At 53.6% G+C, this 19,257-nt stretch overlaps 1 protein-coding gene across 3 annotated transcripts in view; it reads right to left on the bottom strand.

Moving 5' to 3' along the window:
- Positions 1-10,750: 10,750 nt before the first annotated feature.
- SUFU (SUFU negative regulator of hedgehog signaling) overlaps positions 10,751-19,257 on the bottom strand; it is a 99,761-nt gene continuing 91,254 nt past the window's right edge. For all 3 annotated transcript variants that reach the window (XM_052800217.1, XM_052800218.1, XM_052800219.1), the window contains one exon: positions 10,751-17,850. In XM_052800217.1, coding sequence (XP_052656177.1) covers positions 17,761-17,850 — 90 coding nt within the window. In that variant the 3' untranslated portion in view covers positions 10,751-17,760. The remainder of the gene's footprint in view (positions 17,851-19,257) is intronic.

Below are 19,257 nucleotides of genomic sequence, written 5' to 3'. Positions count from 1 at the left end.
GGGTCCTCTGGAGCCTCCTACGCCCCCTCGGCTCCCCTCTGGATGTTACTTTGCACAGGACCATTTCAGGTGCGTTTCCTCCCCATGCAGAGCAACAGCCGTTTGTCCCGTGGGGTCTTTCCAAAACTGGCAGCCCCAGCACCTCCCACCAGAGCCCTGGGGCACAGAGGTGTCTCTGTTAACGGCTCTCCCAACAAATGTTTCCGCAGCTGTTTTGCGTGACGCTGTATATCCAACCCCCGCCAAATGTGCTGGGCCACTGGGAATAAAGCATGTTGCTGGTGTAAATCCACTTCCCACTGGCAAGGGGGGTCACAAATGGCTTCAAAATGGAGTATTTAGACCAAAAAATGCTCAGGGTGCACAGTTAGGTTTGTGGTGGAGTGACAAGGGAGCAAAGGCTCAGATGGTGGCTTCAGGATCTGGGACCCACCTTGCCCCTGGGTGACGCTTGCTGACGGCAGTTTTCCTGCAGGAGGGATTTAGCAGGAATTGCCCGATCACAGCCTCAAAGCCATGGACCAAACTGTCCAGAGACACCACCCAGTAGCATCTACTAGAGCACCCTATAGCCCTGGTGCCATGGGCCACCTGGAGCAGGTGGCTGCATCCTACAGCACACCCAGGGTGGGGGTGATCCAGGTCTTTCCACACTTTCCATTACAGGAGTCCCCTGTGCACAAGCAGGTCCTGCCAAGAGACACCCTGAGAAGGAGATGGAGTGATTGGTACCGGCTATCTTTGGGTTGGTTTTGGATTTGGGATCCCCCATCCATTTCCCTGCCTCCTCCTGTCTCCTCTTGCTTTATGCTTCAGTGGGACATCGGGGAACACCTCTACCTGCCGTCTGCATTACGCCCAGCACACCACAGTCCCAAAGTGCTGCCCCAGGGCAAATAATAACAAATAATAACAGCGTCATACCCCAGCACACCCCATCACACTGATGAGGCTGCAGCTGGTGTGCAGTGCCTGGGCTGGCTCAGGATGCCTCGCTCACCTCTTATTTCTGGGTGAGGCTCCCACAGCCTCTTTGCCACCATAAAACCTATTTCTGGGTCCAGCCGGCTGATCTCTGCCTGCACAGGAAAGCCCACAGCTGGGCCACGCCGGGAGAGGGGCTCACCCTGTATCACCCCCCGCCATCCCCGCACACCCAGCCCACAGCTCCCCAGGGCTTGAGTGCCAATTCCTGCAAAGGGAGCGGTTTGCCATGTAATTCCTCTGCCAGGCCTCAAAGCCCGCGGGCTGTACGTCTCCTCTGGGGTTTTACAAGCCGCCCGGCAGCCAGGACCGGTGGGAGCTGGGCAGGGCGGCACGGGATGCGTCAGAGCTGCTGTCGGCCGGCCGAGCCCACGCCGAGGCAAACCTCTCCTCGAAAAGTCAGCGCAAAACTATTCGTGACTCTCGCTTCTTTATAAAGACAAGTAGTACCAGGCTAGCCCCCGGTGACAGCCACCGTCCCCACCTCGGGCAGGGCAAGGCTCTTCTGCAGGGGCTGCTTGGGGCCCCCCCGTACCCTCCGCTGTGGGTGAGCTGGGGAAGCTGGCTGGTATTTAGCGGGATTTAAAAGTGGAAGGTGGATGGGATGGGGCTGAGCCAAGCTGAAAGATGCGTCCTGCTCTCGGCTGGGAATCCTGCTGCCCTAGGACTGGCACTGGCCCTGCTGACGTCACACTAGCATCTGGACGATGCCATCTCCCTGCCCAGCCTGGAGAAACCCCCTTGGCAAGGGAAGCCCCAAAGCCAGGCTGGGCATCGCAACTCTTCCACAGCTCGCAGGAACTGCCTCAGAGGGGGCTGTAGGCAGGTACCCCCTGCCCACGCAGCTCCCAAACACCCTCCTGCCAGTGATGGGTGGCTGGTGGGCACCAGCAGGAGTGAGCTGCAGAAAGCCTGCCCATGCTTTGGGCTCTCTTCCACCAGGATCCAGCCCTCTGTGGGTGCCCCAGCCCGCGCCAAGGGGACGTAGAGGTGGTTTTTAGCTGAGTCCTGGTGTGCATACCTCAGCCTCCCAAGCCTCGGTTTTCCCAGCCACTGCCGGGCCATCGTTCCCCTCCGCTAGTGGTTTTGCTTTGGCAGCCCTTAGCCCCGCCCTGGGGAGACCATGGCCCCCACCACCCTCCTTGGTAAAGTGTCAGCATCCCCGCTGAGGCCCCCGTTAGCACTAACTGGGCTGCGGGTACCCACCCACAAAGGGCCAGCAGAGCATCGCCCCACACCCTGCAGAGCCCGGACGCTCGGGCACTTAGTCACCACGGTCTGGCATTGAAGTGGCATCGCCTGGTGCAGAGGGACCTCATCCCTGGGGAGCAGAGGTGTGCCGGCTGGTCCGCAGAGCCGAGGTGCCTTCGTCACTGCGGGCAGGGGACGAGCGGGGCTGTGCCTGGCAGCTGGCGTCGAGGACCTGCCTCTGCTTTCCCAGGCAGACTCAAGTGATGTTTAACCAGCTCGCAGACGTACAGAAACTCTGTTTGCTATTTAGGGCTGTGGATCCTGCTGAGCTGATGGGAGAGGGAGGGTGTTCCACAGATTTACAGAGCGGTTGGCTGTTAAAGTGACAGCTTTCCTGCCTGCCACCACCCCATCCCCGGAACGCTCCTGAGGGCTCCAGCACACCTTCCCCAGAAGCCTTGAGCCCTCTGAAAGTAATACAAAGTGATGTGCTTCTTGGGTCATTTATAACTCAATTAATGAGCCAGAGAGAAGCTATCACTGCCCTTCTGTCCCCCTTCCATGTAAGCCCAGTGAGGTGGCTTAGGGCAATGGAGAAAGCTCCCTCCATCCTGCTCCATGTGATTAATGCGTTGAAGGATTTCGCGGAAATTTTAAGACTGGGTTTAAGGATTTAAGGAACGTGCAGTGTGGCAATAGCCTGGTTTGCAGCACTAAATCTGTCTGCTTGTGGTCATCCCCCGTTCCTGGCTGAGGTGGAGGAGGAGAGAAACAACCCCATGGAGGAGGCACGACACAGAGATCCCCACAGCCGGTCACCCCCTGCCCCAGCCCAGGGCACACCGCCACCGTGTACCACTTGTGCCTGGCCATCCCATGCACGTCCTCGCTGTGGTGTCACACTTGTCCATTCCACACTGTCACCTGTCTGCCCTGGCATCCTCGCAGCCCAGTACCTGCGGGGGGGAAGATGCACATGTGTGTGCATGGTGCATCTGCAGGGGAAACCTCCTGTCCTCTATGATTAATAAAAAGGGACCAGGAGCCAGGTGTGCAGCCTGCTCCCCGCAGCACACAAAGCAGGTTGCCTGCCCCAACCACCCAAGCACTGGGATCCAGCAACACCCACATCCAACACTGGCAGCTGGGAACAGGGCTGGGACGGTGTGCTGGATGCAGACACTGGTTATGCCCTTGTTGGACCCTTGGGAGAGCTTTGTCCCTGTGCAATGGATGTGCAACTGGGGCTCCTCTTGGAGCAAAAATGCTGGGCTTTCTCCCTTCCTCCTCAAGCCTAAAGCATGGGGCAAAGCAGATATTGAGGGCTGGCCAAGGGAGACTGCATGGGGGGGTGATGGAGGGGAGCTCCACTTTGCCCCGGGGCAAATCCAGGGTGGAACGACCCAACCTGAGGTTGAATGGCCAAATCCAGGGTTGCACAGCCAGCCGTGGGACAGGGGTGATGCTCCAGGGCTTGCTGCCTTGGCCAGCCTCAGGGTGCCGATGGGTGCCCGCAAGCACAGCAGTGGGTCCAGCGGCTGTGGGGCTGGAGCATGGGGAGCCGGGCCGAGGGCTGGTGCGGTTCCCTGCCTGGTGGGGTTTCTTTCTATGCAAATGCCTGGGAGCAGCTGCCCTGCCGGCGTGACTCATTTCCTGCTCTTGTGTCACATTCTGGTCAGGCCAGTTTGGCAAAGGCTTTCTTCTCTCCCTGCCTGGCTTCTCCTCCTTCTCTCCCCCACCGCCGAGGGCTGGGATGTGCATTCACTCAGCCCCTGGCAGGATGAGGCAGGATTTTCAGGAAACTGCGTCAAAGCCACAAAACCTCCATATATATATAAAAAAAACCCCAACCAAACAAAAAACCCAGCACAATTTTCTTTTTTTCTTTTTTTTGAGCACGAGGGAGACTGGCGGCCAGACGGGCTCCTCTGCTCTTCCCCCCGCTGGGGCGGCTGCTTCCCCCGAGACAGGACGGGACCCGGCAGAAGAGCTGTAAAAGTTTGCTGGGCGGCCGAGGGGAAAAAAATGCAGCTCGGTCGGTCTAATTTTACCCTCTGCTGCCAGTCGGAGAGGTGCTGCCGGAGCCGGGCTGCCAGCGGGCAGCCTTTAACAGAGGATGGATGGTATGAGCATCCGAGGCAGCCGCCAGCCCTGGGGTTTGCCCAGCGTTTCTTATTCCTCGGCACCGCTCCAGGGCAGCCTCACCACTGTGCCCTGAAAAATGTACTGGCTGGGGTTAAAAGTAACTCATTTGTCTTAACGGGGTCAGGAAGGGATGCTAGCAAATGCTGGCAGACCCCCACATGGTGCATCTCCCACTGCGGGTCAGGGCAGGGGAAGGTGATGCTGGGAGCAAATCCCTCCGGTTGCTCCCACAGCTCCGTCCAGGCTGGTGCTGCCCTAAGCCCAGGCTGTGATGCAGGTAAAGTCACTTTTTGAGGGATTTCCCACCTGGTCTGTGTTGTAGCTGCTAGGCCAGGATTTACAGCCTCCTGGGCAGCGGTGCAAGCCCTCCTGCCCCAGGGCTCTTGTTTCACCGTGCCTCTGTCCCCTCGCTGGGGTGCGGGGTCCCGCACATGCACCCCTCGCTGCCTACAAGTCCAAGGCAGAAAGCAGCATCCCTTTGCCCCAAGCCTGTGGCTACGGGTGGCCCCGTTTCTCCTGCTGCACCAGCCCTTTGCCTGGTGCATCAAGCTCTGGCACAGCATCCTGCACTGTAGCTGGGCATCTCCCTGGGGGAAAGACATAGCTCCTTGGTGCTGCCAGCCCAGCAACGAGCTTGGGGACATGAAGTTGCCAGCCCCAGATCCGATCATGAGAGACTGAGGGTGGGAGCAGTGTATGATCCCACCGCCTCTGTTCCCATCTGCAGTTCAGTTCAGCCGCCCTCCCACCAGAAGGCCCCTGTGGTCCCCACCTGGGCCGAGGTGTAACCTTTGCCATCTTCACTCCGGAGCGATCTCTCAGCCTTCCTCTTCCTTTTCTGCATGCTCCCTGCAATTAAAGCTAGCTACAGCCAAAGACCCAGTGCCACACGCATGCTAAAAAGCCCCCCACCAGGCAGCTACCGAGCTTTCCTTTGAAGGGCAGAGCATCTGCCACCGCCGTGCCCCGTGCGACCCTCAAACCCACAGCCCCCTGAGTCCAGCAGTACCGCTGAGTCCCGGCCTGGTGCAGCCGGGGAAAACTGAGGCAGGGCGAGGGCGGGGGCTGTCCACGCATCCCCCACTGCCGGGTCTCTCCTTCTTCTCCGAAAGCCTAAAGGACTGTTTGCCCAGAGCAAAGGGAAGAGCACGAGGGTATCAGTGTAAATTAGGTCAGGAAGTATTGCTAATAAACTGTCACTCCTGGTTGTGTAATGGGAGCAATTATGGGTTTAGGTCTCATTAAGACACCAGGAAAGAAAACATGGTCTCTCTGGGGGTAGGAGTGTGATGGCAAACAAAAGAGGAGGGTTCTGTTGACAGAAGGATGAAGCTGCCTTCGCACTGGAGGCGTTTCTGTCCCATCCCAGTGTGTCGGCAGCTTGGGGCTTGGATTGACTCGTGTGCAGGGGGATGCAGGGAGCAGGTTACCTGCTCTCCCTGTGCTCTGCTGCTTCCCCCGGCCACCCCAGGGCACCAGGGACATGAGGCAGGTGGTTTTAAAGCCTCTGCAATCCCTGGTCCCTGATCCACCCTGCTCAGCTCAGCACTTGGTGCCCACTGTACCTGCACAGCCCTTCCTTGGGGTCCAACGGGGACCTGTGGGCAGCGGGGCTGGTGCTGGGCTGTGCCGGGAAAGCCTGGGAGAAGTGCCCGAGCTCCTCCTGCCTGCACAGCCACCGGTGGAACCTCCTCTCCCTGGGGAGCTGCCAGGCTTCCCTTGCTGCCCACCATCTTGTGCTCCTGACCACACCGCCGGGCAGCGAACGCCTCTCTGCCTGTCCCTCCCTGCTGCCGGGGTGGCCCCGAACCCCCTGGGCAGGTCCCTCCCGGGGTCTCCAGAGGGATGCTCAGGCGCTGGTGGAGGTCACCCAGAGCCCACCCAAAATAAACCCAGGGTTCCCCATGAGCAAAATCCCAGGGCACTGCCAAACCTGGGGGGGGGGCACCCACACCCCCTCCATGGAGGCTCTCGGAGTCAATCTGGCCCCTGCATGCCACAAAGGAGGGGCTGGGGTGCCCAGCGGCCAGGGTTAGCCTTTAACCACCCAAAACACGGCATGGAGGGAGAGGAAAGTCTTGAGGCATCTATTAACATAAAGAGTCGTACTTTACATTCGGTCCCACTTATGGCTTATAAATGATTACTGCACCTTTTAATAAATGGTTAATCAAGTGTTAGAGTCCAAACAAGTTGATGGGTTGCTTATTACCACGGTTTATAACCTTTTATGAATGCCTTCTGTCGATGTACTTATAAACATCCATACCACGTACTTCTCGTGTCTTGACATGTTGGTCACATCTGTTCAAAGTTTATTAACTCTTGAGCTGCTCGCTAACGGCAGACCAGGAGGGATCCTGCTATTTATCTGTATTAATCCATGCAGCTCAGAAAGCACATCTGCACGGGAGGTGCTGGCCAAGGGGCGATGTGGGCATCCCCCTTCATCTGGAAAAGGTTCAAAGCAAGCAGAATGCCGCCGCATCAGAAATAAGTCGGCAGCAGGGTGTTGCTCTCATGGGTGCAGGGGTTTTTTTCCCACCAGGACAAACAGCAGAGGGAAGTCGGTGGCAGATTCTTCCTCTCTTGAAGTCATTGAGCTGAGAAAGGACGCCGTCCTGGACTGCTCGCTTGAATCAAAACCACAAGGTATTGGGCTCAATGTGAGAGGAATTAGGTGAAATTCTCCGGCCTGTGAACACGGGAGGTCAAATGCCATGATTTAATGAACTCTTCTGGCCTGGAAATCCAGGGAAACATCCTTGGCTGTCGCTGTTCATGCGCAGCCGAAGCCCCCCTCGCGTCATGTTGCAAATAATGAAATAAAACTCTCAATAAGCTGAATAATCAGAAAACAATTTTCCAATAAAAGCATCCCCCGAAATCTCCTTTTAAGGCAAGGACTGGGATTCCCACCGCCGAGCGTGTTCCCGACGCCTCGTGTTATTGTTCGGCTGCCTGTACCGGGGCCGGGCAGGCTGCCACGCTGCCCTACACCCCCGGGATGCTCCCTGCCACGCGGCCCTGCCAGCCCCCCTGCTTCTGATCCCTTTTTGCCTTTATTTTTCCCCTTTTGCCGGATGCTTTGGATAATTTTCCTGTCCAAAAAACAAGCGGGGAGTACAAGGTGCTGCGGTCCCATGGTCGCTCCAGCGTTTTTAAGAGCCAGAGAAGGGATTTGTGCATTAAGCAGACAGGGATGATCCCAGCCCGGGTGGGAAACTGGGTCTTCCTGGTCGCCTTGGTCTTGGACACTCCTGGAAGTTTTTTAATATTTAACTGTGCTTTCCCCTTTTCTTCCTGCTCCCCAGGCCCTCCGGAGCGGGTACCCCATCTCTGGCAGCAGGAGCATCTCCAGCATGGGGCAGCCTTGCTTGCTGCCCTCCAGCGGGTTATTTGTGGGCAGAGCGTGGAAAGTGTGAGGAAACATGAAGGATGGGAAAGGGCATTAAAAATTCTTTTCCCCTTGGAAAAACAAAACCAAACCTGAACTATGCTTTTTTGGAAAGCTGCTGCAGCTATGGCTTCTGCCTGAAACGCACTTGCAGCCAGGGCATGCCTACTGCAGGCGAGCAGTGGGGGGACCGAGGGGACAGAGCCCACACTGAGGCCGTGCTGCCGCGGCCCGTCTCATCCGCTGCTTCAATTAGCATGAGCAATGAGGCGTCAGGGCAAGATAAGGCCATTTTTTTCTCCAGTGCGAACTCTGCCTGACAGTGGGAACAGTTGCTCCGAAAGCTGTTTGGAGAAGCTGGAGCTTTTGGGCATGCTGTGGGCTCCTAGACAGGGAGCTGGAGCATGCAGGGGCTTTGCTACAATGCTTCTCCCACCCCTGCCAGGTCCCGGTTTCCTGCGCCGGACAGTGAGGCTGTGGCTTGCAGCGGGGTGAAGATGCTTGCTGACTCCCCGCTGTCCCCGAGGCTCGGCTGTGGGGCTGGGGTTGCTTGTCCTGTGCCAGGGGGAGGCAGCAGGACCTGGCCCAGCCTAGCTGCTTCGGGCCCCTCTCCAGTTACGGCTTGGCCACGGGGCCCCCAGGAGTGCGGGGTGTTAATGCATCAGGTCCTGTGCACTGGGATGTGCTGGGAGTCTTTCCTCCGCACCGAGGTGCTGCTGCGGCCGGCTGTGCCATGAATGCTGGCTCGGCAAGCAGGAGAGAAATGAGGCAAAAAGAGGGGGAAAAGAAAAATCCAACGGGACCTGGTATGCTGATCCTCCACGAGCCCATGTTTCTGGGTGCTGCATGACACATCCTTGTGGTCCAGGTGGGCTGAAGCACGGGGAACCCCTCCCTCCCATGGCCGCACCATCCCAACATGGGCTGGGGGACGTGTCGTGGGATGTGGGACGTGCTATGGGAAGGGACATGCTGTGGGGCTGATGCTGTGGGAGGGGGTTTGGGTGCCAAGACCATCCCTGGGTGCCCAAGTCCAGCACAACCAGTGGCCACATTAGCTCTGCCCTGAGCAGGCAGGGAGCACCGTCGGAGCAGGAGCCCCTTGCCATGGGGCTGCCCCCTCATCCCACCCTGTGGGGATCCATCTCCCTCCCATCCCACCCCGTCTCCCCCTCCTGCCCCACAGGTGCACCCTGTTCCCCGTCGAGGTTCCCAGGCACCGCCGTTCACTTTTCAGATGGGAAACAAGCCCCAGCCCTCCCTCCGCACTCCAAAAACAAAACCCAACCAAAAACCAGAGGAGAGAAATAAACAAACAAATCCCTTCCCTCTCCTGGCTTGGCATCTGCTCACAGTCCTTCCATTATTAATTAGAGAAGCTGCCGGCATTATTAGCAACAAACCGCTCCTAATGAAGTTCAGAGCCGCAGATCCAGGAGGGGCTCCCAGACACCGCTTTTCAGAAACCTTAATTAAATTCACTGCCTGAAGGTGCTTTCAACTAGGGTGGAGGCAGAGTGGTGAGGCTGCCTGGGCCAGGCATGGCTGTGCCGGTGGTGGGGCTTGGGGTGAAGGGTGCTGGTGGGAGAGGGGCACTCCGCTGTGCTGTAGTCCTCAGGGACACCTGGTCCTCTCCGGATTTGGGTCTGAACAGAGGGATCAGCTGGGATGTGCCATTGCAAAGGGGGTGCTGCCCGGCCACTGCAGGGATGGTGAAAGTGGATCATTTAATTCATTAATTAAATTAACCGAGTGGCTGGTGGGGAGGGTTCCCAGCACTGCGTGAGCAGCAGCATCCCTGGCCGGTCCTGGCTCTGCCATCCTTGCTGGCATGTCCTAGCGGGGCAGCCTGGTGCTTGCAAATGCTTCGAGGGCTGGGAAGGCGAGAGGCACGGAGGGTCTCAGGCCAGGGGACCAGCTGCAGGCAGCCTCTTGTCCCCCCTGTCCCCACCCAGTTAAATAACCTCGCTGGGGATCCCAGTTGACCAGGAAGTTTTCCTCAAGTGACATGATTAAACCCGGCCAAGATACGGCCACGTTCCCTTCAGGATGGGTTTCTCTGCACCAATGGTGCTCGGAGATCCTGCTGCTTTGCCTTGGGGCTGGGACAGTTCGTGTCTGGATGCGGCTGCAGGAGAGCTTCTTTGGGAAAGGATGGTTTTCACCCCAAACTTCAAAACAAAACAAATCCTTGCAGGAACGCTTTCTGCTGACTGCTCCTTTTTCGATGCAGGGAGGGATGAGATAACACCCCTGAAGAGCAACTGCAAAACCTGCCCAAAGCTGGATTTTGGCTCCCCACGCATCCTTTCCCTTCCCTGTCACCCTTCCTCTGCGCACAGTGATCTCCCTTCCCCCCCAGATATTCCACTCTTCCTCTCTCTGACCTTAAAGGAATTTATTACCGAGGAGTGTAAAAAGATTACTGCAAAATCGTTCTGTGTTACTGGGAAATCATTGCAACATTAGCTCAGTAATAATTTTTCATAAGTGTTTGCTGTGTCTCTTCTCCAACATATTCGGTCTCCGCGTGCACATCCACACCCCCGCAAATCCCGCTGAAGCCAAGAGGCACTTGGCAGAGGACGGGAGCATGGACCTGACCCGGCACTCACCCCAGCTCCCTCCTTCCCGTGCCGGCGGATGAGGTTGCCATCCCTCGGCTGACCGGCCGCGTCCTCGGACCCACGTGCAAGCACTCCCCATCCCAGCTTGTCCTAACGGCATGGAAAACCCCAGCTGTCAGGGCGCTTGGGCTGCCTTGGCTCAAGGGGTTTCGCCAGCAGATGCTTGTGGAGGATCCTGCACCTGGCAGGGCCCTGGACCGGTCGTTTTGCTGAGTTTTTTTGGGAAAAGGAAGATCCCTTTCTCTCCCACACTTGCACTCGGGACGTCTGGGTGACAGACCCTGCTCCCCCAGGGCCAGGGGGAGAAGGTGCCAATGAGGAGGAGAAGGGGCTGCTGAGGCAGCTGCGGGGCTGAGCAAGAGGCAGGCGGTCCTGCCGAGTCACCCGCAGAGAAGGACACTGACAATTCTGCAAATACGTTTAATGCACTTAGAATACACGAGAGGAAAAAAACGTTTAGTGATTCACAAAAATATTACAAAAAGTCACGTGCAGGCGAAACACACCCAGCACTGCAATAACAATGTAAGAATTTACATTAGAAACTAATATAAAATATTTTAAAACCTCTGCTAGTTTAGCTTTCCATTTGTTTTTTGTCTTTTATAAAAAAAAAGGAGGAGGGGAGGGGGAAGAAAGGCCATCTACAAGGTACTGATACACCGGCTGCAGAAACGCGGGCTCCGTCCAGCCCCGTCGGTAGCATCCTCGGGCTCCTCGCTTGACACAACCCTGCGCACGCAGACCGCACACACTCGCACACACACACGGCTGAACTACAGAAAGGTTCACCTCCAGGCTGCGAGGGCAGCCCCAGCGGTCAGGGTTCGCTGTGGTCCCGGTTGCCCCACGTGTCCCCCACCCTGGGAAGCTTGCCTTTGCTCTAGGTTTTGCAGAAACCGTCCAGCATACAAAACAAGTAGCATCCCCAGTGAGTAGAAAAAACACCCATCCCTTTAAAAAAAGGGAAAAGCCGGCGTGTCCAACCTGGGCTGGATGAGAGAAGGGTTTTGAATGACTAAACTTGGGTTTGGAGCATGACCGTGGCCAAACACGGAGCACTGTGACTCCAGGGCTGGATGGGTGCAGGGAGCATCCCGGCACAGGGGCCAGGGCATCGGTACAAGCCCCCAGCGGGATGCCGTCTGCTTCCATGGGGCTGCAAATTGCCACTTTGGGCAAAGCCAAAAGCCAAGAACAAAAGGGCCCAGAGCCCCCCGGCCCGTGATCAGTCACTGCTGGGATGACACGGCCACTCACACCCGCCTCCCCTTCCTCTGCCCCCCGCGGGTTTTGCAGCCCGCTTGCTGCCGCAGGAGGAACAGCACAGGAGCTTCGCTGCCAGCACGGCAAAGTCCTTCTGCGCCCATCCTGCCCGCGGCATTGTCAACACATGCCGTATTTATGTAGGACCTACCGCACACGGCGACAGCTCGGTCCCTCCCACCCTCGCCGCTCGTGCAGCAGAGGGTTTCCGGAGCCGCACTTTCGCTGCAGTTGGGCCCCAGGGAAAGGAACAAAGGAGCCATTTTCATCTCCAGCCTCGCCGGGAGTGGAGAGAGAGGGCGAGAGAAAAGACCAGTGTTTGCAAAACACAACAATCGGCTGGAAATTTTCCTCCGGCTTTTCGAGATTGGGTTTTTTTCCTCTCTCTTCCTCTTTTTAAAGAGGGGAGACACATCGTCAGGACAGTTTAAAAACAACCAGGCACTGGCCAGCCACATCTGCCACGTGCAGCCCTTTCTGAGCTGATGTTCCTCTCCTGCTATCAGGGCCCTATGAGCTGAACGGTGAATGATGCCGTGGTCTTTCAGCGAGGGAAAGGGAAGGGGCTACCTTCACGGCAGACTAGAAATGATGTCTCTGAACTGATGTGCCGCTTATGATGATTTTATGGTCTGTCAGCCATTTTAGGGGAAACAGAATCATGGTAGAAATTAAGAGGTGGTGAAGCACGACACACGACAGGTTCACTGCCTAAGAGAGACAGGTCAACGTGGGGCCGGGTTTAAAACACATTTGCAACCTCAGGCTTATCCTCCATTTGAAATTTTGGACTCGTAGAACACAAGGGTTTTTTTTAAAAAAAGAAAAGAGAAGAAGCAGACACTACACAACAGAAAAAATGTTATAAAAATAATAGGTTGCTACAGAGCTCGTTAAAAACTGCCACGGTCCCAGAGACCTAAATCCAGCTTTAAAATCTTGGGAGGTGAACCCCACTGGCAAATGTGCATTTTGAGATTGTTTTGGATACAGTTTGGCTGCTGCGCAGGCTGGCATTTATCGATAGGGACAGATGCACAGAAAGGGATTCCCGGTTGCTCGACAATTCATCTGCCCTCACAGCTTCACTCACAGGGAGAATTAAGGCACAACATACACTCTAAATGGAGGGCAGTCACGTAGAGGACCAAGTCCCAGGGAGGCAGAAGGGCTCTCATGTTGCTGGACCCTCTCCTCACCTGGCTACGATGTTGTAGGAGCTGAAGCCCAAGACTTCATACAGCAGAGCCACAGGGTGCAAGGCTGTGCCCTGGGCTAGGGGACAATCAGACACACAGGTCTAAGGGTTTCCTCTGACCTGAAGGTCTGCGGATCATTTCTCCCCACCTGACATGATGCTGCCTTGCCCCAGCCAGATAGAAGCCAGCAAAGTGGGTCATGGACTCTACATGCCTACCTAGGAGGAGGGAGTAGTCATCAGGACAGATAAACAGCCGAGCAGCCACGATTCCATGCCGACCTGTCGTCTAACACAGCGTCCTGCGAAGCATGCAGTCAGCCAAACATTTTCCAGTGAAGCATCTGAGAAAGGTTTTTGTGAGGAGCTGGGGGGACATTTGATGAAGGGAACGGATGGTGGGTGAGCAATAAAGCTCGCTCAGTGACCAGCCTGGAGGTTCTCATGAGGGGCAGCGGAGCATGAGCTCCGCTCCCCACCTCACACTAAACAGAATAACAAAGGAGACTGAAGCAGCCACATTGCCACTCCCCATCTTTGACTCAACCTCAGATGCAGCTAACGCAGCCATCTGCAGTCTCTACCATCAGCGGCGGGTACAGGCCAGAGTGTGAACATGCAGTAGGATGTGCATGGCCGGCTCCTTGCACCGATGCAGGACCTCAGTGGGTCCTGGCACGGAAATGAGGACTTGCCTGTAGGCCCCCCCATGCTGTGCTGAGGCCTTGATGATTCTCACTTTGGTTTCTAACTTCCCTGCACCCACGTTAGCTCCCATAGCAGTGCCCGAGATGCATAATGACTGCACTGCCTTGAACAAGCCCGAGCTGTGGGTGCAGGAGGGAGCCTGCTAACTTGCTCCCCCACCACACAACCTCTCCCCAGCAATCTGCCCCCTCCAAGCCAAGCATCGCTTTCAACTTTTTTTTTTTTAAAAGCTACACCCCCTAAATATTTCTACTGGTCACAGATGAAAAACAACACAACCCCCACTTCTTCAAAGACCATTTGATGACCCGATGGTGTCATTTCAAAAGCCATCCAAGAGCAACTGAATATTTGAAGTGAAGAGCTTCAGAATATCATTTCAAATCACTGTTGGCAAATCTATGTACAGTAAAACCAATATATCACCATCCTCAAAGACATTATACACAGCAGGCACCACCTATCTAAGCCACTGAAAATATCACTGTAGGTCACACCAGCTACAAGACTGACTGCTCTGCTCAGATTGTATCCCACATACTTTAATATTGAAACTATACATTCCTTCTTCTGTTTTTAATCATGAGTTGAGAGGGAGAGTAGTCCTGGCTTTTGGGACTTCTCTTGTTTCAGAATTGCTGTCACATGTTGGATTTTCAAGGCTTTGCAGGTCTGCCATAAGGCTCTTCATCTCTGGAAATATCCCTATCGATCTGCATTGCAAGATTTTTCCAGGAGAGAGAAAACCTCTACTTGCTGCTTCTAAATTGCGTTCATTTCCATTACTATCTTTAGCCAACAGAAGCCTCACAGGTTTTGGTTTCGTACAATCCTGCTTCAGACCTTCTACACAATCTAGAAAAAAATCAGCACTAGTGGACCTACCATCTCAGCAAGTTTGGACTAGAAAAAAAACGTGGCGTTTATTGACACTGATGCATTTCCCTTTTTCAAACTACTTGCTCACTAAAATACAAAGGTTTCTTTTCCATTTCCTTCACACACAGGCATGTCCTCTTGCCCCAAGATGAAAACATCCAAACTTGAAATCTCATTTACTTGCCAATGAGTAAGCCTTTGGCATGGTTGCAAACTTGATGTGAGTCAGGGGAGGGGAGGTCCTGTGGGTGCACAACTCTTCACGATACTGAGTAACACGCAACTTTCTTATTCTTAGATAACTGTTGAGAGGCAGCGACACAAGCTTGGAGCTTAAGGGCTGACTTTCACCAGTTTCTCTCTTACAGTTGGTCTAACAATAAGACAGAGATTTCTATTTTAGCAGTTATTTGTCTAATATTTTTCCCCTTAACTAAATGGGAAGATTTAATTTCCTTCCCTTCAAACCTTCTCCTCAATTGTTATCTGGCTACCAGCAAAGATCTGTGAGAAAGTGTCTCAGAAATAGAGATTTCTGGCATGCCACCTGTTCATAACTCAAATACACAGAACTATATATAAATACATGACATGGAACAAAAATACACATACACAAGGATACTGGGTGGATTTTCAAATGCATTCAGCATGCTCCCTCTGAAGTCAATGAAAACCCAACCCAGAGTGTCTGATGAGAGTAAATATGGTGAGGAAAACATACACATAAGAAAGGCAGAACTGGAGCACAAGCCAGCTTGGAGGAGGTGCTTTCCCTGCATACAGCACCACATCCCCGCAGCAAAGGCTCAAAGAGTTCATAGGGCAGGAGGTCCTAAGCTTTCCAGATGTGTGTCAGAGCCCAGAGAGGGTCTGATGGACTTCTCTCTGCCCCGTGCTGATCTCTGCAGGAACAGCAACAATTGACCTTCCAAATGTCCCTTTTCCACCAAGATGTGGATTTTAAGCTCCTTTTAATGAGAGCTAGCATCTGGAAACAAGGAAGAGCAGCCAGCATCATGGCAATGGGCCAGCTCTGCTGCAGGCACCCCCAGCAAGCTCGTATAAGAGCAGCCCATGGGCTACTGTTGGCGGATGGCTTTGGGACAAAATTGTAGTTGCTGCCCTTGCCTTTTTCCCAACTGCCACAATCATCTGTTTGTTCATAATCTTGTGGTGGGACACTTGGGCATGTCATTTTTGAAGCTGGACTGGTACATTTTCATGCTGCTTTCTCACCCACGCTGTCCCCTACATATACATCTACAGTGCAGAAGGGATGCTTAGTGCTAACCAGGACAATGAAAACTGGCCAAGAGATCCCACGGATGAATGCAGTCTGCCACAGCACAGAAATCACTCTGGCTGTCACATGCAGATATCTGAAAGTTTGTTCTTTCGCAGCAGGATTTTAAGATGATCCTCTGAGTTCAGACAAAATGACAAACTCATTTACATGTAAATTGCTTTCGTAGCTTTGCAGAAAGGAAGGTTCTGCCGAGCAGTGTTGGACCCTGCATTTGGCCTGCCTTAAATTATAATATAACAACAATTATAATAATACAAATACTACTTTGTACACAAAGCACGCCCTCCCCTGCAAACCCTGGCATGCTTCGGTAGGTCCTACAGCCCTCTAGTCAATAATCACCCTCTCTGCACAGAGACACATTGAGTGACTTGCCTGAGGCCACAGAGGAATTCTGTAGCAAGTCCAAGGAAAGCTTTGTGGCTCCTAGCTCTGCTTCTTGACCAACATTAACCAGTCTCAAATATATGCAAAAAACATCAAAGCTGACTGTGCCAGGAAGAAATTAAATCAGAAAACAAACAGAAAACCAACCCTGGGGTACTGTGAGGCCTCCTGGACTTTGCTGTTTGATCAGGGGAGTTAAGTGTTAAAAGCTTTTGTTATACTTGCATTATGATCACACAGCAATCGTGCATAAATCGCCAAGTTATCTTGTAGGCAGAAAGGGGTGGAAGGAAAGCTGCATCTCCCCTGACAAGGAGTGAAGAGTCATCACCAAAAGACAATGGGCAGAGGAAGGCTGGGGAATATGCATCAGAAACAACCTGCAACAGCAGCAGGGGGCAAAGCCTGCAGTGGTTTGCTGCAGCATATCCACAGGAGCCAGCATCTCGATGCAGAGACACAACCTGACCCTGCAGAGACTGTCTCCTCCGCATGTGACGTTTTGCTCCAAGGAGGAAGCCACACAGATCTAGAGAGAGGGTCTTTTCAAACTGATTTTGATGCTTTACAGTTCAAATCTGTCTGAAAGGAGGGAAGTCAGCAACAACGAGAGCCACCACAGCGAGGCTAGAGGGGAAAATTGAGCTGCACTAGGGCACAACCCTACTGGAACAGGGAGAATAGCTGGCTTTATTGAGGCTGAGACTCCTCTCCGCTATGCCAGGGCAGCGGAGATCTCCATTTCATATGCTTTCAAGCAGCCCCCTGGATCCTGCAGAGCTGCTGAAGTTGTCCCTGTGAACAAAGGTCCTTTCTAGCTTCTCAAATTCTGTACAATAGCAAGGAAAAAATACTTGACAGTATCTCTTTAAAGATAAACACACTGTAAACAGGAGATCTCCCCCGCCCCGGTAGCTTTCTTCCTCCTGCTTGTGCAAAACCAGAGGTTGCGACCTTCCCTGGGGTTCAGGCACAAGGACAGGATGCGCGAGAATAAAGTTGCCTCTGTTTGCAGCGATACCATAGCTAATAGCACCAAGACCAACACTTAAAACATGCCTAATTTGAGGGCAGGGAGGATCTGGGTTTGTTTTTCTTGACTGAACTAGAAAGTTCATCTTTAAATCTGTTCAGCTTCAAGCATGTGAGCTTTTGGCCTCCTTTAAACAGGGGAAATACCATTCCGTTTCTGAAAAGAAAAAAAAATAGCACATGGAAGAACAGTTCTGCAGTCAGTAAAATTTTGGCTAACAAAAGGACTCCAGAGTCACGTAAAGAACATTTAATCCATGGATTATAGGCTCACACCTGGCAGAAATGCATGTGTAAATACAGGCGTGCAGAGCGTCTACACCCTGGGCTAAGGCAGAGGGGAGTTCTGTAGCTAGGAGAGAGAAAGGATTCTTACTACTAATTTTCATAGTTAAATATTTCTCACTCGCACTCACACATACGCAGGCTGTTCCCAGAGAGCTCAGCCTTGGGAAGGATAAAGGAAAGGGCTCAGTTCGGTCTGGGCTGGTGCTGAGTAGCTCCTCTTCTGCTTGCAGTGGTTGTGCAGCAAACTCTTTTATTTGCAGGCAGAGTTTTTACTGCATTAATTATCCTGTGAGTCACTGGGTAATGGACAGTAACTTGGCTCTCCCAGTTGTTAGAAGGGTGTAATTCAGCTCTAATGCAGCGGGTTGTCGAACACGGCATCTGGCAAGATGGAAACTTTCAGTTTCTTTTCAGGCCAGCTGTACTCCTTTGGAAGTTTAAACTGTAAGACAGTAAAGAGTATCAGCTAGTGTATATCACTGCAACCTGCACAGAAAAAACAAAATCGTTGCAAAGGCAGGCAGCCCCATGTTATTATTTTTTAAAACAAGAGGCCACTAAGAAAACATTTCCCCATCAGTATGTTTTGGATAGCAGTGGATGTTAGATAACGTGGCCTGTGCCTCAGCTGCCAAAATAAAGTTCTGAGTTTTCAGCCCAAGTGCTGTTTATTTCATCAGACGGATTCTGGAGGGTTTCTGCCCCCATCACCATTTCCCCTCCCCGACCTCTCTGAAAATTTGCAGCGCAAGTATCTCCCCTCCTATCTGACCATGTGCCTTTCCTTCCACCCACCCCGGCCCCCAGAGCCCCCTCTTTGCTTTAAAGGGAGTCTTATGGCAGGTTTCAAACTCTTGCTTGTACAGGGTGGGATGCACGTCAGCTAGCATGGCTCTGCTGGTTGACAGGCTTGCAAATGGCCACCAGCTCTGGGAAGGCAAACTGTGCCATCCTGGCTGGGGAGAGCCAGCGTGCCTGAACAGCATTTCTGCTCCAGCCCTACCCACCTCTGGTACAAAGGCTTTGCAGAGCACCCATACAATGCCTCATATTCACACAGGCACTCGGCTGCTCAGGCTGTTTTGCAAACATTGATTGAAGCACAGGGAACAGACATTTTTTGCCCCAGTCTGGTTTACACAGCACTGTCTCTGGCCAATGTTTTCCAAACAAGGCAAGCGCACTGTTCCCATCCTGATGTTGCTCCAGGGCACCCTGTCTTAGGCTGGAAAGTCACCCCAACATCTCTGATCCCAATCATGACTGTGTGGGGATAGAGGTCCAAGAAGCCTTACCACCAAACCTTCTCACAACCACCTTTGACCAGGGCCCATGCATTCACACAGATCTCTCAAAAACAGCTCTGGGGGGTGTGTGTGGGAGGTGGGGTGTGGAATCTTTTAGGCTACAGATCTGCCCCACAGCTGGATGGCAACCTGTTCTGCCCCACAGCTGGATGGACAAGCATTTCACGCAATCCCAGCATCCAGACTGAGAGTCCAAAACCTGTGGGGGACAGCTCTGGAAGCTGGTTTGCAGGATGATTTTGGTTTTAAAACTGCTGCACCCATGGTGTAGCACTGCCTGACGCCCCAACAGGACTCCCAGGGAGGAATCTCACTGGGATCCCACACCACCAGTGACAATTCAGAACAGTTACAGATACAGTGGTCCTCTCCTAGCAGAGTCCTCAGACCAAGGCCAGCAGTGCCATAAGGTTCCCAGGGGCTACATGAATTAGAGAGCTGGTGCAAGGGGACAGTGACCTGCGAATCATCCATCTTTATCCAATTACTTGTCTTTCTTCCCATAAGCGCCCCATTTCTGAAGGACATTAACACATGCTCAG

The sequence above is a fragment of the Harpia harpyja genome, chromosome 10 (genome assembly GCF_026419915.1).
Source record: "Harpia harpyja isolate bHarHar1 chromosome 10, bHarHar1 primary haplotype, whole genome shotgun sequence".
NCBI lineage: Eukaryota > Metazoa > Chordata > Aves > Accipitriformes > Accipitridae > Harpia > Harpia harpyja.
This window is presented reverse-complemented; position numbering and strand designations above follow the sequence as displayed.